The following is a 20525-nucleotide window of genomic DNA, read 5'->3' as shown; positions in this document are numbered from 1 at the left end:
AAAAGTATAAATGGAATCGTCGCATTGGAACCCTTACGGCTATAATAAAAAAAAAACTCCTTGAGTAGGAAAAGGATTGCACCCATCCATACTTACTCTATGCAAGAATTAAATGCAATAAAATTATTCGACAAAAATAAACCGAGTGCAGCACCGGCCTTATGGGGGGCCGAAGTTGGGCGGCGGGCTTTCCTCGCCGCCGGTTTTTCTTGGGGATAGGGGGACGGTGATTAAAAATTTCGCTCATAGTGCCAGCCCTGCTGAGGCCGGCCCTGCCTGAGTGAGTGGATGTAAAATTTTTGCGCCTCGTATCTGCATCGGGGGAATGAAATGAAACAATCTCTTGTAATAAAAACTTATTTTTACTCTAATACTTTCTAATTATTTAAAACATTAATATACATCGTTATTGAGCCAAATTAAATCGATTACATCGAAGTGGTGCAATCTTACAGGTATCGATAATATTAGTTTTGTGAAGAAAGTTATTGCGGTTTTAAGCTTTTTAAGTTAATCCTCAATAACTTCCTTTAAAACCGATAAAATTAGCGCAGGTAAGACTTCCGCGCTTTGAAGATCTTACAAGTAGACCTAAGTTCTTATCTGGAATATTTACAAAGCCATCTATTGTACAAATCTCCACAGTCCGTATACGTCACACTTAAAAGCATTTAAAATAAATTAATATTGTTCATATAATACAAGTATAATTATACTAAATATAAAGCATTGGTCGCGCTGTAGATTTAGTATAATATCTGTGTATTATTATTTATATCACAATGTCACAAACACTTTTAAAATTTACTTTTTAGACGTGTATGGTATCCTCGTCGTCTGAAGGGGATCGACGGCCCCCAGGCGAACCAGGAGAGCCTGGATCTAAAGGTGTGTCTGGGCTGGGTGATCTAGGCGAAGGACCCTCGGAGGTATGGTTTGAATAGTAGTTGGATAAATTACTTAGAGAACTACTGGCGGCCAAGGACCCTAAATGAGCACTGGGGCCCGGTATTCCCAACCCCATTCCCGGAGGGTATAGTCGGTAGGGAAGGGGCTTCTGTAGAGTGGCAGCTGCCGCAGCCGCCGCCTGTCTGTAGTAGAGGTCTGCAGCTGTAGGAGAAGTCTGAGGACCGGCATTTTGAGGGGGATACCAGCAACCGTAAGGGGGTCCCCCGTAGAGTCTTTGGAAGGCTGCGTAGTTACCTGCTTCAGCTAAAAGCTCGAGACCGACGGCGGTTTGTCTTTTCCATTTCGTTCTGCAAAGACAAAAACAGAAAAATTTAGAGCTTTTGTGTACGCCTAGATCAACCGCAAAGTTTCATTAACAAGGCATCACGCAAGTTGGAAACATATGCGCGTCGGGGTAACCATATGGTCCCACAAAAACCAAACTTGTGCTATTATAATCATATTAAGGCATAACAATTGGAAAATTGAGAGTTAGTTAACTATCAAGTGGTTTATGATGTGCGTGTGAAAGTTGAGGTGGGTTATGAAACTAATAAGAATCTTGGCAAATCACGGACAAACGAACCAGCCAGTTTCCACCCCCCAAATAGCGGCGCCCAAAATATTAGCGAAAACGACCCTTGCGCCTAACTACGAAATAATGGGACAGTTAGCAGAGGGTGCCCAGAATGAATTAGCACTTTCGCCTGGAGAACCTTTATTGATTTTAGAATATTAACAGTCCTTTTTAGAAATTAAGGGTTTTTACTTTCCCAAAAGTAATGCTTCGGCATTCGCTTAGTCATTATTTAGACTGGAAATTAGTTCAGAAAATTGAGTGCTGGCGTCAAAAATAAATAACTTGTCTGAAAAAATTTCACACTTGATGAGACGGTTTGTTAGGTAGAGCAAACGAGTTGCCTCTTAGATGAGATTTCGGACAAAAAACGGTTTAGCAGTATAAAGGGTCCGGATGTAACGTCGATAGTTATTACATGACCATCAAAAAATTGCTACTTCCAAAACTCATTTTCGTAAATATAATCTAATAAAAATAGGTAAAAGTGACTAAAGAAAACATTTTTCAATAACGAGTTTGCAAGGTACCGGACGAAATTGCAAGAAGCGATTATCGAACTATCTGGATCCATAAAGACTGATTCGTCACGGCACCAATGGATGCTGCCGATGTATAAAACCGCTTAAATATTGTAGTTTCGACGCAGAAAAAATCCTAAATTTATGATCAGCATTTATCCTGCAATTCAAATGGACTGATGCCGAATCACTGGGACATCTACAAACATACATAGACTGGTCGGTACCAAACTGGTAACCCAGATGTTGACAAAAGCTCGTCCTTCTATGAATATTGCTCGAATTTTCTAGACAGTAAACCCCTATTTATCCGGAACTAAAAATGGACTGATTTTCAAACACCATGAGGGGAACTTTGTCATATTCTTGTGAAAACTTCCTCAGCTCATAAATCGGCATTTACCTTGCCCTTCGTTGGAGTGGCATGTGGTACTTCAATTCGGAAAGCAAATTTACTGGTATTTTCGCGAAAATGTCTCTAATTTCGTAAATTCATAATAAATATAACAAACCAGTATTTACCGTGTTATTAAAATGGGCCGGTTTCATGTACCGGCATCGTTGTAGAGATTGGTCGATGCCACTTTCGTAACCCGAAGACTGAAAAGAAACTAATTTTCGTGAATATAATCTAATAAAAATAGGCGGAACTTAGCAACAAATATTTTTCGATAATAAGTTTAAGCAAGATGCCGGATTAAAACGGGTTCTAGTCAAAAAAAGGGAGTATACAACTATCTGGATCAATAAAGACCGATTGGTCACGGCATCAACCGGTTAATAAAAGAGCTTAAACATTGTAATTTCAATCTAAGTGTTAAAACACACAAAACGTTTCTCCTAAGTAAACACTGTATATCGACCGTGTACTGTGTAAAATAAGTCGGTTGGAAAAAGCCACAAGGTAATAAAGCTAGTCAAGCATTTTATGACAGAATTCACCATGACAAATTTAGGAATGTGCCCGTCATTTAATGGATGGTCATGGATGGCAGTAAATTCCTACAGAAGTCAAATTATTTCATGAAAGGACAATTGAAACGAAATTTGAATACAAAAACTTGTAAGGGAAGATTTGAATGACGAATGCAGAACTGTTAAAAGCTTAGAGAAACACTGATCGTGGAGTGCATGCCCAAAGGAGTTAAACTAATTCGTTTTGGATTGTAAAGGTATTAAAGTGGAACTTTGCTCTGCCTTAGAATGCAAAGTAAAGCTTTTCAAAAATGGGAGCTTTTCAGAATTGCTTTCAGAAGCCCTACTTTAGATATGCGACCACGACTCTGATTTCGTGGGGTGCATCTTTCTGTCATTCATCAATAAAAGGATTCTCGTTGAGGTACAATTTTTCTTCTAATTGTTCTTGGGTGCCCAGTACCAATCGACAGTATCATCTGCGTATAATGGAGCGCTCAGCAATAACGAATCACACTACTCTCCTAAGGGGGTGGTATGTTGGCCGGCGGATTTTCCTGGAGGTAAGGGGTCGGTGATTAAAAATTTGGCCTATTGCTAAGATCGGCCCTGCAGGGAAATTAACACGATAGAATGGACCCAATAATGGGGTCATAACATGGACCAAAAACGGGTGCTTTTGGTCAGTGAATTAGTGTTCGCAAATGAATTTTCTTGCTATTTACTCTTTATTTGCGATGGAAAGATTTAAGAGATCGTGTGGGATTGGCGTATTCGTATTATTGAAGTTCCTGGGAGTCCAGATTGTTTTCCTATGGACGTTAAGAATATGCACATGCAGGTGGCTACATAAAAAATTACGCTCTTTAAAGTGGTAAAACTTCTTTAAAAATGATAGAGATATACGTGTGATCAAGTTTTTTTTTAATAATAAAATATTATACTTTTTTTTAAATTAATGCTATTGACCGAAGCAATAAATAAACAAAATTCCTTTGGACAAATAAATAAGATAGTTTTCAAAGAAATCAATTGTCGAACAATTTGTGCTGCCATAGTGTGCAAAATACCTTAACAGAACATAAAATGGGTAGAAGAAAACATTGTACTTCAGGTTTGCAAAAATCGATTTTGTCTTTAATGGAAAAGAGTTGGTATTATCAACAAATTTCTAACCATTTAGATTGTTCCAAAAACATCACCGCAAATGCAGTTAAACATTTTAACGTCCATTAAACTTTAAAAAATCCTGTAAGACAATGAAGGAAAAGAAAAAAAACAGCCCTATTTAATAGATATTTGTTAATACTATCAGAAAAAAGATCCAAAATTGACAACTATTCAAACTAAAAAAAGAGCTCTTCGGCCAAGAAACACCTACAGTTTCAACAAGCATAATACGAAAGCGTTTAAATGAGGAAGGTTTACTTGGAAGAGTTTCCAGAAGCCAAACCCTGATATCAAAAGAGAATAGACCTGCACGGTTGGAAATTGCAAAACTTCATATTAGATGGTCAAGTTTTCAGTGGAAGCATGGGTTCTGATAGGACTAAACACAAATTAATAGATTCGTTTCCGATGATCGAGTTTATGTAAAACGACTTCGTAACACAGAATTTCACCCAAAGTCCACTATAATGTCCATCAAGCAAGGTAACGGCAATATTAAACTGTGAAGGTTTATGTCTGGACATGGAGTTGGACCCATTACCAAACTTGTCGGTATCTCGAACATGTACAAATATCAGGATATTCCTGAAAATATTATGCCACATGCAGAGAATACCCTTCCTGTTATCCGGCAGTTTCAGCACAACAATAACCCGAAACATACAGCAAAAATTGCAAAACAGTGGTTAGTGGCAAATCACGTCGCTGTTATTAAGTAGCCTGCATGCAGTCCCGACTTGAACCCAATTGAGAAGTTGAAGTGGAATGTAAAACAAGCACTAAGAGATAAAAATATAACAAATCTTATTCAACTTTACGAAGAAATGCAGCGGATCTGATATGTCATACCTCGGAACCGGTGCCAGTAGTTAATTGATCTTTGCCGCAATGGTGTTATGAAACAATTCGGAATAAAGGATACCTGACTGAATATTAGTTTCAGCTTAGTAGTATTAATATGATTATTAGTAGATTTAGGCCATTTTAGAGCTAAAGTTTCATTTAAATGGAATCGTTCCTATTCATTTATCCAGACGAATTTTGCTTATTTGTCATGTCGACCAAGTCCTTATTGGAAAAGTTAAAAATGTTAATAAAAGTAAATATTATTTAATATAAAACTAATAGAATAAAGAAATGTTGTTATTTTCTCGATTTTGAATAAGGTTTGTGCATTTTAAAGATTGTTCTTATTTACGTGGCCACCACTGTGTATTTATTATGAAAAGGTTCCTGCTATTGATGAGTTGCCGGAGCTCAAACAAACTTCCAACAGGGGACAGTTCTTAGTCCAACTATTTCCGAAAATTCCTGTCTGGCTTCAACATCGCTGCCAATCACTTTCAGAAGTCACTTTCAAAGACCATAAAATTTCTCCAGAAGTTCAGCAATCAGTTTAACATCAATACGAAGATAGAGGTAAGGGTGGATTGTCCGGCCCTTGGTAATGAACCGACAAACTCCAGAAACACGTAACATTCGTACACTTGCATGGTGTTTTACACCATATTTCCATGTGGAAAAGCATTTACACACTAATAACTTACGATATTATGCAAATTAATTACAGCGTTTAATTTAGGTAACGTTAGCCGCATGCTAAGCGAAGGCTAATCTGCAAGTGCCGTGTTTCGGTCCTAGTGCGATATTATTTAACTTTTATTACGGAAAATCATACCTTATGGCATATTTTTTGTTCTTGGAAAAGAAAGCCTTGGCTTAAATTATGACTTTATAATACCTGCTTCTTTGAACGGTAGTTTTCTATACGTAAATACGTTTAAAATTGTTATGAGGACCAATATTAACTAAACCTTGATATTACAACAAAACTAGCTGTCCTCTGCAGTTTTGCCCATCGAATGGGGCAACAAAACGATCATATTTTGATTTATGAGGGCTATTTTTCGAGGGCTTCTTGTTTTAAAGAAGGGATGGTCTGCACAAAAGAGATAGGCCATAAAGGATTTGACCGGCCATAAATCTATTTGATAAGCGTGTTTTCGAAGCCAATAGATAATGGGAACACCACCTTCGCATGGAAGTCGGAAGCTTGAACTAACCCAATTTCTTCATCAAATTGCGCCTATGATTCACCGCCCTCTAGTCTAACATTAAGTTATTAAACACGAAAATGAGCAGATTTTCGAAGTTGATATGGCATCAGGAACAAAGAGATATTCATTTCTGTGGCAGCAGTGATCACGCACCGGGCAGAACGCAACATGAGACGCGTGCAACTCGTGCATGAATTACCAACGGTTCGCATGGTGTCGGAAAAACGTTCGAAATTTTCCAAGAACAATTTGCCAGCACTTAAGGGTAGTTTAACATACATTATTAATCTGAGATAAGGCCGTTCTTAAATACTTCCGACGGCCCTTTCAATTGCAGAGGCCTCAGCGTACAGCTAGTTGAGTATATGGCTGCAGCGCACGCCATGTTTTGATATAGGTCATGGGTAATTTATGTGCAAAGCTGTAGTTTGAGAAAGTTATTTGGAAATATTGTGATGGGATCAATGGGATGGGATCAATGGAAAGAAAATCGTAGGCAGGGTCGGCGGTGGGAAGTCTCTCGCCTGGGGCGAAATTTTCAATCACCGCCCCCTTGCTTCCAAGAAAAACCGACCACCAGGAAAGCCCGCCGTCCTTTCTGGTTTGCCGCCCTGGGCCGTCGCCAAACCTCGCCCCCCACACGAGTGGTACTGACTTGAGTCAAGAGAGCTAACTCGAGGGGGAGTCAATGCATTAAGGTTACTCCTACATAGACGATTAAAACAAATTTAAAGTTCAAATCATGTAACTTTTTATTTGCGTCACGAAATGTAACAATTGAGAGTCGTTCTACGCGAAATGACAATTCGTGTAAGTACAACATGCGAAAAAAGGACAAAGATATGTTTGAACGTCTAAACATAATCCAATTTTTTTGCACGGTTGCCGCTTAATTTATTGACGGTTTGATTTGATTTGTTCTTTTAAACCGTTTTATTCTTTGTTTATCAACGTTAGCGATAAAAATTTGTTCTTTCAAGAACTAAAATGGGGCTCCCAGTTATTTATTGTCGGTGTTGTTACTACTATTGTTGGTATAATGCCCAAGTTCGTAAACCGTCGGTGTAAGGAACTTGTGGCGTCAATGCTACATGTTACTTTTAAAACGATGTGGCATCATCGCTGATACGAAACCTGTGACGCGCATAGTTACGTGATTTAAACCATATATCACTGTTTAATTTGTTGATGTATGTTGCTCCGATTGCAACTATCAACATTCCAGTAATATTCGAGGCTATGTCGAAGCGGTACTGTGGAGGCTCAATCGTCGACCCCTAACAGGCTCAAAAACCACATCAGGCGATGCAGAAGTCGTTCCGGTTACGATTTCTGAATATTGAGGAACGTTGGATTGTTCTGTTGCAATCTGTTGAACCTTCCTTCGCACCAAAGTTCTCCCAATATTATCTCTACTGCTATTAGGTTCAGAGGTACCAATTTTTTCTAATTAAAATTTCCATTTATGAAGTCTCTCAGGCGATTTGTGTCGGTTCCTTTGTTTAAGTTCCGTTCGCACCCACTACGTCATGTCTGGCACTATTGGTTCGGGAGGTGGTAGAGAGCCTTCGGAACTGCAATTTCTGACTACAGAGTAAAGTTGGGACAATTTGCATTTGTGGGTTCAAGCTCCTGTCATTCAAATTTTCTCATGACGCCTATTCCAATGTTCCTGGCATCGTTCACTCACGCTCTTTCCGAACTTCAATCTCTGAAATGCCTTGGACTTCATTTTGCTCAATTTCTTGCATTTGCATTTTACCTCTCATATTATCTTACTGGCTCCTCCTTGTTAGACATCTATAAAACGAATTTCGTAACAAGGAAACTGACGCCCTTCGGCCGTTAAAGCTGATTTGCTCCTTGGGCCAATTCCATGGATATGCCGCGTCGGTTCATTGTACAATTTCTCGGCATGTGAGATAGGCTTATCGAAAGCTTTAATTTGTATTTTCGATTGATTCAATTTTGTCACTTATAGTGCCCCTTTCGCTAGCCGTGCCGTGAGGTGCCGAGGGGCACTTGCCGGATCTAAATTGGTGGCCGCTTACCAGTCAGCTTTTGTTTGGACCAGTTGGGCATAAAAAATACACGTTTGTAGTTTCACATAACTCTGTTAGCAAATTGGTAACAAACCGCGACTATACAAAAAGAGTGCATTTTAAAGCTTCCATACCTCTACAATATAATTCAATAGTAATATCATTTATACAAACTCGAATCAGTTTAATTAATTAAGTTAAACCGGAAATACGTTATAATATTTCATTCGTTATTTATACGCAAAATATTTTGCCATTATCAACAATTTTATTATTATTATATCCGCATTATTCTATGGTAATCTGAATGAGCATTGAAGTCATTAATTAATTTTGATGGCAAAATGGACAAAACTGGGTTTTTTGTGGCCGCTCACGAAACCACTATTTAAATGAATTTGCAATTTGAATGAATTTTAATTTATATTAATCGAATCCTAGTTCTCTTGCCAACAACGCCAAGGAACGAAAGGCACATTTCCCCCCTCCGAAAATAATTCATATCGCACAAGGGGTTGCGACAATCATTAACCACAGTCCAGTAATTCTTCTATCACACAAGTCCTCTTAATAGTTATTTGTCAACCATCAGGAGATTTATTATGGGAATACAGTGCCTCGCTTACACAAGGTAAAAACGTATACCGACCACTTGAACTAATTCTAGTGTCATTTAAATCGGAGGACGTTTAATATCGCTTAAGAGTGCATCACGGCAGAAAATTGCGTTTTATTCATCTACGCTCCCTGCGTAGACCAATAAACCAACCAACGCAAGAGAACATTTATAGGATGATTTTGAAGAGATTGATTACACGCTTGAATTCTCAAAACAAACTTTTATAGACTTTTTCGTGGTTTGCTGGCTACCAGCGAAGGCAACCATTATTACGTACTCGTTATAAAACTGAGTCATTCAACGTAACTGTTGTCATTCGGGAATAATTTAGGACGAGCAATTTGTGAATGAAGTTATGAACGCAGTGAAGTGACTAACTACAGGTAAAGCTGCTATTGAAAGGGAAGTCGCTTTTTGAAGACGGCAATTTAGTATACGATGACGATTATCTTACTTGTTATTTTGTCATAGGCAGTTTACCTCTCGGGGATAACGGTTATTTCGTGCATGCACTTTGTTATTACCTGGAAGGATGCACCTGTCAAAATATTGTAATTTCTAAACAGCTTGAGACTGTGCGCTTAAAGCTTGCGATGCTTAATTCGTAACATATTCATGGTTTCGTGATATCGCGGTAATTGCAAAAATCGAGCTAAATTGGACCAATTCCACATAATGGCAAAAGCGGCATTTTCCCAGCAAAACGTTTCTCATCGCGGAGCGAAATTTCCTTTGGTTAATGGGGGATTTATGCCTTGGCGGGCACTCTGCACGAGATATGGAGATTTCATCCTCAATTTCAGCTTGCTCCAATCACTCTTGAATTCGCAATGGTCGTCATGTTCCTGAGAACCTTTCGGGGACCCTTAACGACATATGCCCCGTCTACGGTCGAGGCAAATTTTAAAATCCACAACCCCACAGACATGGGCGTAACTACTAAGTTACGGACGTAATTGTTTTCCGGCGCCTACAGCATGGGTCAGCACTTTTCTCTGTGTAACCGGCAGTGATTAGGTGACTAAATGGTTTCAACAAATAACCACCGATGAAGAAGAAGAAGAATAAAAGACAATTAAGTGACTAATTGCTTTTCACGCTGATCGGCAAGCCTTTTCGACTGCGAGTAATGATAGTTAGCAAGGAAGAAGACAAAAAGACGCTAATTAAAAATAAAAAACTATCAGTAATGGAGCGGCCCGGCTTCTGATGGTAGTCTGTTTATGAGACTTTGTTTGTGCCTAGTCACTGCTTCATTCTTCAATGATGGGATGTTAGTTTTAGTTACGTCATGGGGCGATCAGATAATGTAATATGTCTGAGTTAGTGGATCAAGAAACAGCGTTTAGTGAATGACTCCTATTTGTTCTTTCTCTGAACATGAAATTTCCCGAGTGAAGGGAAAGTGTTCGGGTCAGAACATTTCCAACTGTTAAGTGAAGGTTTTTTGATCTTGAAAAAAACTGTCACCGAAACGGTGCGGCCTGCCTTTTGGCTCTTCCTTCACCCTCGAGGAACCCATGTGGGTTGATTCCTCTTCGTAAGTTCTTCTCTCTCTACGTCAGTTCAACTCAACCGGACGTATGCGTTTGTCTATTGAACGCACATTGAGCAGCGTATCCTGCAGACCAGTGACGAAGAGCGCTCGTTCGCTCGCAGTCGCTAACGTTTGCTCCTGCTGGCGCGCGTTTGCTCATGCTTGCTCAGACAACGTTCAAACTAGTCCGAGCGCGCAGGCTTTTTCTCGCGTTCATAATAGATCGGCATCTGACCGGTATCGGGTAGCCTCATTAAGTTGTAACGAAGATCCACATTTACTAGATTTACACTGAATCCTTAATGACGGTTTGTGTGATTTTTTAAGGCAGCCTCTATGTCAATCGATCCATTTAAAATTTTTTCTTGTACTTTCAACCCACATGCTTTCCTAAATTCTAAAATACAAAGATAGGGATCTCATGCCCGCTTACCAAATTTCAAATTACAAATTACAATTCCCATTTACATACAGGTGTAATAATTCACGTGTGCTTTTCGGACGCTCGAATTCAACACCTTTAATTCGACTAATAATTTAGAGCTTTAGTGCCGTAAATAATACATTTGAGTTTTGGGGTTTCGCCTAACGGACCAAATTACACTCGGCTATGCTAATGTTTGTATCTGCGAATTTCCCGTTATTACCGGTCAGTTGGTCATAAATTTAAGTGGTGCAAAGCGGACCGAAATGGTGCACTGCGGCTCATTTTTAGGGGATGAAATTCTGAGAGGGTGATGAATGATAAACTAAGTCGACGGTCGTGAAATGTACATCAAAAATTGGACAAAATACTTTTTTTATATGAGAACATAAGCGTTTAATATTGTGATAGTCGAGCAATTGTGTTCCGAGCCGGTGGTTTTATATAGTAAATGAGTTTTATATACAATAAGCTCACTTTAGACCGGAAATTCTTTAACGGATTTTCATAAAGCTAAAATATGGCATCCGTTGAAGATTAGACTGATAAACGTTTACCACTTTACACGGTTTTGTAACCCAAAAATTGCTTAGTGTACGTGATAATTGCTGCCTCTGTTGTTGAAACTGTAGCAACGTGATCATTAAAAAACAATGGCGCAAATTTTCGGATAATTGCAGTAGAAATTTCGATATCGAACATTTTCGCTTTACATTTTTGTGATAAAATCTCGGCTGAGCTAAAAATCTGAATTCAATTTCGATGCCCGGAGGCACCTGCCTCGATCAGATTTTCCACTGTCCTTATTAAAATAGCCCGAGTTTTTAAATCATATAGCAGACGAACCTAAAAACGTATTGTGAAACCAATTTTTAAATTGATTTTTTGCCCCCTGAATCCGGACTGTACAAAATCAAAAATCATTTAAACAAACTTTTCTTAATAACCGTAAAGTGATTCTATTTACACGCCTTTTTTGTTTTGCTTTTTCACGTGGTATCCAACAAGCTTCGTAGAAATTTGATTTGTCATTTTATTTAAATAACTGATATTTTAAATAAACAGAGGTTTACACGTTTTGGCCGCGGCTACTGTCTTACGAAGCCTATGGCCTTTCAGCGGACACGACTCAGTCAGTTTTTCAAGAGAAAGTTGGGCAAAATCCAACCGAAGATTCTTCCATCGTCTTTTTCTCTTATGTGTTTGTTCTGTTTCTACGATTATGGTGCGAGCAAGACGTGTTCATGGGTACTTACCTAGAAAATTTTGCAGCTCTCGTACTAAAAGAGTTTTAACTCGACCGTTGGTTATACACTATGTCTCTCAGCTGGAAAACGTATCGTGAAAACTGCGCTGAATTTCGACGCCCTGTATATGGTAAATCGAAGGTTTCTGTTAGCTTTCAACACATTACGGCCGTAGTTTCCTGACTCATCACTTTGACCAACAAAGGATAGTCTTCTCATGGCTGCTTAGAAGCCATTGGTCATATTATATACGGTGTTTTTGTCCGTTCCGTTCAAAGTAAATAATAGAGGTTTTACTCGAGCCTCAGCTTAAATTTATAATTATATTTCGTGAATAAACTATTATTCTGGTCAGCTTTTTGTTCTTTCAGATCGGCGACTTCTAAAGCTTACATATTTACTTGACCATATAAGGTATTTAATTGGATTTGTTTCGTATCACGCCGGTAGTAAAAGGTGTCATCATTTGTAATGTATTTACAGTTAAATTTTACTAGGATTCCTTTCAGTAATAACTTGGGAAAATATGCATTAATTGGCATCACTGATTGGAGCTGATGGATGTTTATCGGGCTTAATTAGTAACACAAGATGGATATTGTCGTGCATATTGTGTTACGGTTCGAAAGGAGATGCACTAGAAATTCGCTCATAGATAAACTTTTTTACACCTTAACAGTGAACGAAGGTTAAGTTTGTTGCCGCATTTCACCAGACTCGTGACATTCGCCACTTCGCTTAAACGAAGCTGCGCACCGCTGCTGCTTCAGAGCTGGTTGAAGCTCCCGAAGACGAGCATTTGGCAAGGGACCACTTCGACGTTTCCCGGACATCATGGGGGCATGTTTGGGTGTTTGAATTGAATTGGAAACTACGCAGGTCCGTCCAACGACGTTAGTCGAGCAATCGCACGTTCAGAACCGGCCTTAGCAAGTCTGGCGCTCTGAGCGAAATTTTTAATTAAAGCCCCCCTCCCCCGAGAAAAACCGCCGCCTTGGGCTCACGCCCAACCTCGCCCCCCGTAAAATCGGTATTGCACTCATGGAGTTTTTCGCGTCTCTATTTTAAGCGCACAAATTGACCCCCAAGTTAATGGTGCCTTTATATAGGGGACAAGTTGGTGGCTCTTCTTCGCACCCATCGTACCTGGTTCTAGAGTATTTATGAGCTTAGCTGGATCTCTTTGAACGCATTAACCGTTTTCCTTTTCTACGACCGCCACAAATAAAACTCCATATCATTTTGTAAACGCCAATCAAACTAATTACAGCAAAAAGGCTGCTAATACCCGCAGAGAGACGCAGAGATCGGTAATCTGCTTAACAGGCAGTTGAATCTGCATCTTTTCTACTTTACCACTTCCTGGTATTACGCCCATAATAAAATCCACCAACAGATTACCAGTTTTTACCCAGATAACGCAAAAAATCCCCCAGACTAAGCGACTCTCGATGCTGGTTTAAAAGCCGTTATGTCTTTAATGGTCATTTAAACAAACTAAATGGCTTATGACTAATTAGAATGTCTATCTTAATTAAATATCTAATGATAAAGTATTACGTTAATTTATGCGTTGATGTATTGAGGAAATTTGATATACTGCGTTAGCTTTAAGTCAGCTTAGCGCGGTTCTTGCTTATTCAATTGCCTCTGCCCCAGGGGTTTGGTGCTGATTGAAAGTTGTGGAGCTGCCCTCAAATACGCAAAATTGATGGTCAAAAATCTTACCTTCTGTTTTGGTACCATGTTTTGACTTGCGTATCCGTAAGACCAAGTTTCGCCGCTAATTCCATTCTATCTTGTACGCTGAGGTATTTCTGCCTTTCGAAGCTTTTTTCAAGGGTTTGTAATTGGAGATCGGTGAATGCCGTGCGTGCTTTCCTCTGCTTTTTGCTGATTGCCCCGCTGGGGCTTTTTGATGAGTTTATCGAGTCGTCGCCGTTTTGGCCTGAAACAATTAATTAGCTTATTAGCGACATTCGTGAGTTTATTCCGATGCGAAACGCAGCGAAATTACGCCCCACGCAATCAAAAAATAAACGTCGAACACACTCATCATGGGGGGCAACGAAAGCGACAAAACATCGGGAGCGCAAAATTGATCTTCTTCATTGTTTTACGCGTCGCGGCGTCAGCGACGACGCTGACGTCGCAAAATGGGGGAAACGCGGGGATGGCACCGGAAGCAGCACCAATCAGGCTCACAACGTTAGGGGTAGCTCAAGTATCGGCTCTTTTAGTGTGTGTATGCGCTCTGGAAAGGCGATAAATGAAAATGGAGGTGTGAGATTTGCTTTTTTGCTCGTCCGCAGCGCTGGTGGGACGGAAAGATTGGAGAGTTATTAAGCCTGAAGCTTCCCGAAGCTTAAGTGTTAATTAATTACCAGCGTCTTTGGGTATTAATGTGTTCCGCTCAAAATAAAAGGATAAGCTGATAAGCAGGGCATAATGCCGTTAAAATCGTCATTTTCGTTAAAAATCCTTCTTTAAAAGAGCTTTTATTGAAAATCCTCAATACTCAGCATCAGTTTTTGAGCCGGATGTTTAAGTTCCCGATAGTTAGGCTGGAAATTGACGCCTGGTGTTTGTTCGATGCTAGACTTCCGCGAAAACCTCCCTCCTGCTCACTTGGCACTGCTTCAATACTTACGGCCCTTTAAAAATGCGAATGCCGGAGCTAATTCGCGTACGAATTTTTAGAATTTTTAGTGTCGCCAATGCATACGGGAAACTTGACAGAAAAAGCCGAAAAAAACTTTCGCTACGAAAGTCTCTCTACGTCTTTGCAAGACCTCTCGAACTACGAGATGGCCCTACTATAGGGTATTCGCTTAAGGTGAGCCATAAGGATTTCGACGCAACGCATATCGCTGCCTTAGCTGGGGCCAGAATGACCTAGAAGCCCGACATTCGTGAAGGTGCTTCAGACTGTTTATCGCACGTCAGGTTGAGTCGGAAATTTTTAATAGCGATCCTATTGAGGCCAGCTTCCCTGCTCCTCGATCCGGAGGAGTACAAAGGGACGCATGGGTTTCTTTTCGGTTAAAGTCTGCGTTTTTATTGAACACTCGTGTCGCAACCCTATCGGGAATGTCAGCTGCAAAACGCTTAAACCACCTTCGTAAATAATGACCGTACCAGTTAGGTATAATCGTTATTTATGAAGCCCTGCGGCTCATATGAAAAAAAAATAGGAACAGCGAAATACATTGCACCGGAATCTTTATGGCTCGCGTTAAAAAACCCCCTGTATGGAATCTCCGACGTCCACGGGTATTTGCTATATATTATTAGGTTGAGGTGTTACGTGGTGTGACTGGCGCTTGCCGGGAGGCAGACTTCAACGCCCAATTCGGGCACCGTGTCTGGTGAAACCCAGAATACCATTCTCCACCTTTATCTTCTAGCATCTCATATATAACTTCGTAACAGATCAGATGTCGTGAAGTTTTTCCTCGTTAATAATCTAAATTATCATACCTTTCAAAATTAAGATAATTCCGAACAAGATTTCTAATTCAGGTTATCTCTCGAGACCGGGCCGGTGGGTCCAGCTTAACTTCAGCACAAGCTCGTATTACCTTCCCACGTGGTGTTTATTTAAACACAGGCCGTGTCTTCCACTCAAATCGATTTAAAATTAAACCTGTGTCAGAGATAATAACGGAATATACAATGGTGTTTAATTCGCCTATCTTAATGTTCCCTTATCAAAATGTTTATTTCAATTAAGTATTTTGCGATGTACCGACGCCCACCACCTTTCACATTCGACTTGTTCGTTCCGAGTTAAATAAATGTTATGGGCAATTGGTATTTAAGTTTTTCGTTACTTTTTGATAAGACCGGGATATTTTAAGGTGTGCGGTTGACCCACACCGAGCTGAACCACTTACCTTATGGCCGATAATTACCGCGAAGAGGAAAAGGGGAAAAAAAAGCGAACAAAAGGGTATATAATTTTCTCTTATCAACTCGAGTCACAATGACTTAAAGCCACGATGAGGGTTGATTTATAAAGGTGAGAATTTATCGAAACTAATTTGTCCAAATCTCCGAATGAAAGTAAGTTTCTTATTGCGTGTGCGTTTTTATCCGTTACCCTAAGAGGGTAAGTAATAGCTTTAGATTAGCAATTCGGCGATGCAATAAACGTTAAGGTAATAGGACTGAGACCTCCTGGTTTCCTCGCCCCCACACTAATGGGGGGCAATTACGTTATGAGCGTTTCGCGTGCCGTTAAGTGTCGGTGTTTGCTATCATTTCGTAGCTTTTTACAATTTTCCACTTTATCAGATTTACTTACAACCCGGACTCAAAGGCCACATTCAGCTATTGTGTTCAATTTGCTTTATTTGATTCCTGGAAAAAGCTAGGTAATTTGACCATTTCATTCCGATTATGAATTATTGCGGATTTTACACAATAAGTTTTGTTGAAATTTGTGGCGATTCGACCGTGTTTTTATCCGATAAAATAACGGTTCGGTGTTTGATTAATCATTGTCACAATAGGAATAATATTATTCTACTCGGATTCACATTGCAAGAGGCACTATTACTCAGCAAGATGATATTTGGTTTTATGTGGGTTGTAACGCATTGGGCTCTGAGAAGGAAACTTTCAACGAGATAATTACGATTCTTCTCAGCAAAATACGTGTACTTTTTTGTCTCGGTGTTAACCGAAGATTTAAGAAGATAACCGCGTCCGCCTTGTGCAATTTATTCCATATCGGTAATTATCGATTGAATTTTCACGTGTCCCGCATGTTTTCCCAGTTGCCTTTCGCAGTGCCTGTCCAGCCCAACCCGGTCGGAGCGCTAAAACGGACTGCGTGACACAGAAAACGGAACACCCCGTAAACACGGTTTCATTTGAAGAATTTTCGGTACGCATGTTCCTTACGCAAAAAGAAATACTTCGTTAAATAATTGAACGAGTTTAATTGTTACAAACCAAAAAAAAAATATATTTTTGTCGGTCTTCCGCGGTGTCTTATACATTCCTGAACCCGTCTCGACACGGACCTAATGAGGTGATCGATGTCCCCTTGGGGGATCTTATTCCAGGCTACCTGGACTGCATGACGTAGCGCTGCTAGGGTTGGGAGGGATGGGATAAATTATTCAACCTTTTACTCACAATATCCCGTACATTTTCAATCGGTGAGAGGTCTGAAGACCGAGGCGGCCAAGGTAGCAAATTCATTACGTTTTCTTGAAATAAGTCGATGGTCGCTCTAGCCACATTGTCTTGCTGAGAAACTGGATCAACAAGAGCTTCCAGATAAGGCACGAGATGAAGGTCCAGGATTTCTTGGATGTATCGTTGTCATACTGTCTCTAATGATAAGTAACGGTGACCCGCTACCATATGCAACAGCACCCTAAACCATTACCCCAACAGTCTAATGGACAGCCTCTGTACAACTGAGGATCCCGTCTTCCGCCCAGTCTTCTTCTTAGCCTTGCCCGACCATCATGCGTACCCAAACAAAATCTAGATTCGTCACTAAACGCGACATTATCCCATTCCAGATTCCAATGTATCCGTTCTCTGCACCACTGCAGTCGGATTTGTCGATGATTTAAAGTGAGGGATAACACAAGATGGGCAAGGTAGGAAATCAGTTGAACTTTTCGTATCCGGCAATAAATGGTTCGAATACCAACGGGCCTTTCATAATCAGCAAACCACCGATCCACCAGCGTGGTCGACGAGACGAACCCATCTCTTAGGGCCATAATTCGAAGGCGGCGATCTCGGCGTTCCGTAGTTCTTCGGGATCAGTCCAGTACCTCTCCATGTATCTCTTTGCTCTCCTTGGAACCATGCCTGGTAATATCTCATTATAGTGTTTGCAGTCCGTTCAATCCAGTGGCGATTTTAATGAATGACCGACCAGCCTTTGGTAGACCCACCATTTGACCTCTTTCAAACACACTTAACTGATGAAAATTTCGCTTCATTCTGCGTCTAGCCATATTTGATAAATCTAAAGGCACGCTACACACCAATAAGTGATATTTTGCTGTCATATTGTTGATATTTTATTGCAATTTTTATAGCAAAAAAGAACCTAAAATTCCTGATAACTCGCAAATACATTGATAAATGTGACTTAAAATTTAATCGTTTTTTGTGTTCCCATGTACAAACGTGCAAACCAAAAATTACTTAAATAAAACCATTTTTACGGGGTGTTCTCTTTTCCGGGTCGCGCAGTGTATATTGATGTCGCGTATTTTCGCCCCTTTCTCCGTCAGAAACTCACAGAATGAAATGCATCATAAAACAGATTACGTTTGAAATTGAAATAAATAAATTTTCATACTGTAGGTAGCTCGGGAAACTCTCATTAGCATGTATGCTGAAGCTAATGTATCAGCAAGGCGTCATGGCATCCGATCCATTTGACTTTTTGCTAGTAAAATCCTCACCGTTACTTTCGGTTCAATTCGGGACCCAGCTCCACGTGCAGCGGCTCGGAAAGGGGTACCACTTGCGTGGATTACGGTACTCGGACGACGATGACGCTCGCAAATTTGCAGAACGCGATTTTAAAGGGTGGAGGGGGATGATCGCGTCGAGAGAGCCTCAGCCAGCCTGGCGCATCGGACGAAATTTTTAATCGCCGCCTCCGTACTCCAAGAAAAACCGCCGTCCAGCAAAGTCCGCCCCCCAACGTCGCCCCCTCCTGAAACCGGTGCTGAGTATGTGCAGCCCCTGAGTCCTTAGCCGTTTTTATATAGGGCGCAGCCGAGAAAATCGCTAAGGACTTGATTGCATTTTCCAGAGGTTGTAGTCCAGAATTTTTGAAGAGCCAATGGCTCGGGACACGGCGTTGCAGCTCGATGTACTTAGCTCGCTAGTTTTATATTGTGCAAACCATGTTTTCTCTTTGAAGTCATTTTACGGGAAGAGTTCTCGTCCGTCCCGAGGATGGTCTGGAAGCCGGAATTCACATCTTAAAGTCCAATGTGCTAAATGTACGTCCTATGCTGTTAATATTTTTCTCCGGTTACCCGTCACGATTTCGAATCGATACCAGATACTTCTGATTGGTAAAACGAATGGTCGTACACACGTCTTTTAGGGAACTCCACACATTTCGTAGCAATAAAAGCAACTTAGATTGATGGGTCGGTTGTCGATTCGCCACAAAAGGATTAATTGAACGAAATTTCGATAAAAGCCAAAAGCTTAAGCCTTTTATTTGGACTGACGTCTATCCTTATTTTCAGTTAACCCAAAGACGCAAAATCAATTTTATATGAATGCGAACGCCTTTCTAGTTCATTTTCACCATAAAGGCTTCTAATTTAAGGCAAATAGGCTGCTTTTTTGAAAAGAGTCTTTCCGAGTAGGTAAGTGAATTTCCTTAATGGGTCGAGGTTGAAAACCCCAGAAAGCCTTGGGAATGGGCCTGTTAGTGTAATGGGACTGCTTCTTGACTATCCAACACTTTTTTTTTAATTAATAATAACTGAGGATACATTCAAATGGTTTGCCTCATAATTGAAACAAAAACTCAACGGCTAAACATCTGTGGCATAGCGATCCCAATGGAGGTTCAACCATAATTGCCTCAGATAAGGTAGTAGCAGAAACTAGTTTCCAATGGTCAATTATCACTAAGTTATGTAAAATTAATCATAATATATTAATAACTGTAACTTTTATTAACGCAAAACTGACAAGAACTTAGCGCTACATGTTTTATTCAAGACCAGATAAATTAGGTTTGATTAATATCGCCGGTGCTGGTTATTTAAATAAGGAAAACCAATTAACTGCATTTTGCAGGATGCAATTAAACCGTCTTTAACAAGTGCGAGGTTAGCGTTTAACTTAATCCTTTTTGCGAGAAAATAAGGAAATTTCCGTAAATAATCAAATTATTTTCTGTTCAGTTGCGCAAGTTTTATGGAGCAAACCTGAACGAGAAAATTGGGCCGGAGCTTCTCTTCGCGGCAGATAAAATACAATTAAAAGTAGTGCTGAAAGCTTTTTCCGAAAGCGATTCTATTTCCTAATGGGCAATCAGCCCGCCTTTATTCTATATTTTAGGCAATTTAGCGTCGGTATTCTGGACGATAAAACTCCTGTCTGCGGCTTTCGAGGTTGGGAAGATTTCTGCTCAATCGCGATAAATCGACAGCTCAATAAGTCGCCAAGATGATACAGGTTTTCCGCGATTATTAATAAAAGAAGTTCTTGGAAAATTTGATGATGTCTCTGACCAACGCACTTTTTGTCCTTCATGATTTGGTGTATTTTGCGCGTTCTGGCCGGTGTCCACCGGTGGGCCCCGCGGGCTAGCGACGATTGCTTCCGCGATTAGCCGTCGTGGTCCGACCGTGGACACCCGTCCAAGCACCGCGACTCCCAACTCTAACACATACTTAATTACTTCGGTGTTTCTCCTCTTTTCCGGCTTTTCTCGAAACAATCTGAAGTATCCG

At 40.3% G+C, this 20525-nt stretch overlaps 1 protein-coding gene across 1 annotated transcript in view; it reads right to left on the bottom strand.

The window, feature by feature from the left end:
* Nucleotides 1-343: 343 nt before the first annotated feature.
* LOC136339185 (homeobox protein B-H1-like) overlaps nt 344-20525 on the bottom strand; it is a 31007-nt gene continuing 10825 nt past the window's right edge. Inside the window, exons 2-3 of the mRNA XM_066282208.1 lie at nt 13786-14005; nt 344-1256 (exon numbers count right to left, since the gene is read on the bottom strand). Coding sequence (XP_066138305.1) covers nt 812-1256; nt 13786-14005 — 665 coding nt within the window. The 3' untranslated portion in view covers nt 344-811. The remainder of the gene's footprint in view (nt 1257-13785; nt 14006-20525) is intronic.

The sequence above is a fragment of the Euwallacea fornicatus genome, chromosome 5 (genome assembly GCF_040115645.1).
Source record: "Euwallacea fornicatus isolate EFF26 chromosome 5, ASM4011564v1, whole genome shotgun sequence".
Taxonomy (NCBI): Eukaryota; Metazoa; Arthropoda; class Insecta; order Coleoptera; family Curculionidae; genus Euwallacea; species Euwallacea fornicatus.
Note: the sequence above shows the minus strand (reverse complement) of the source record. Positions and strands in the feature narration are given on the sequence as shown.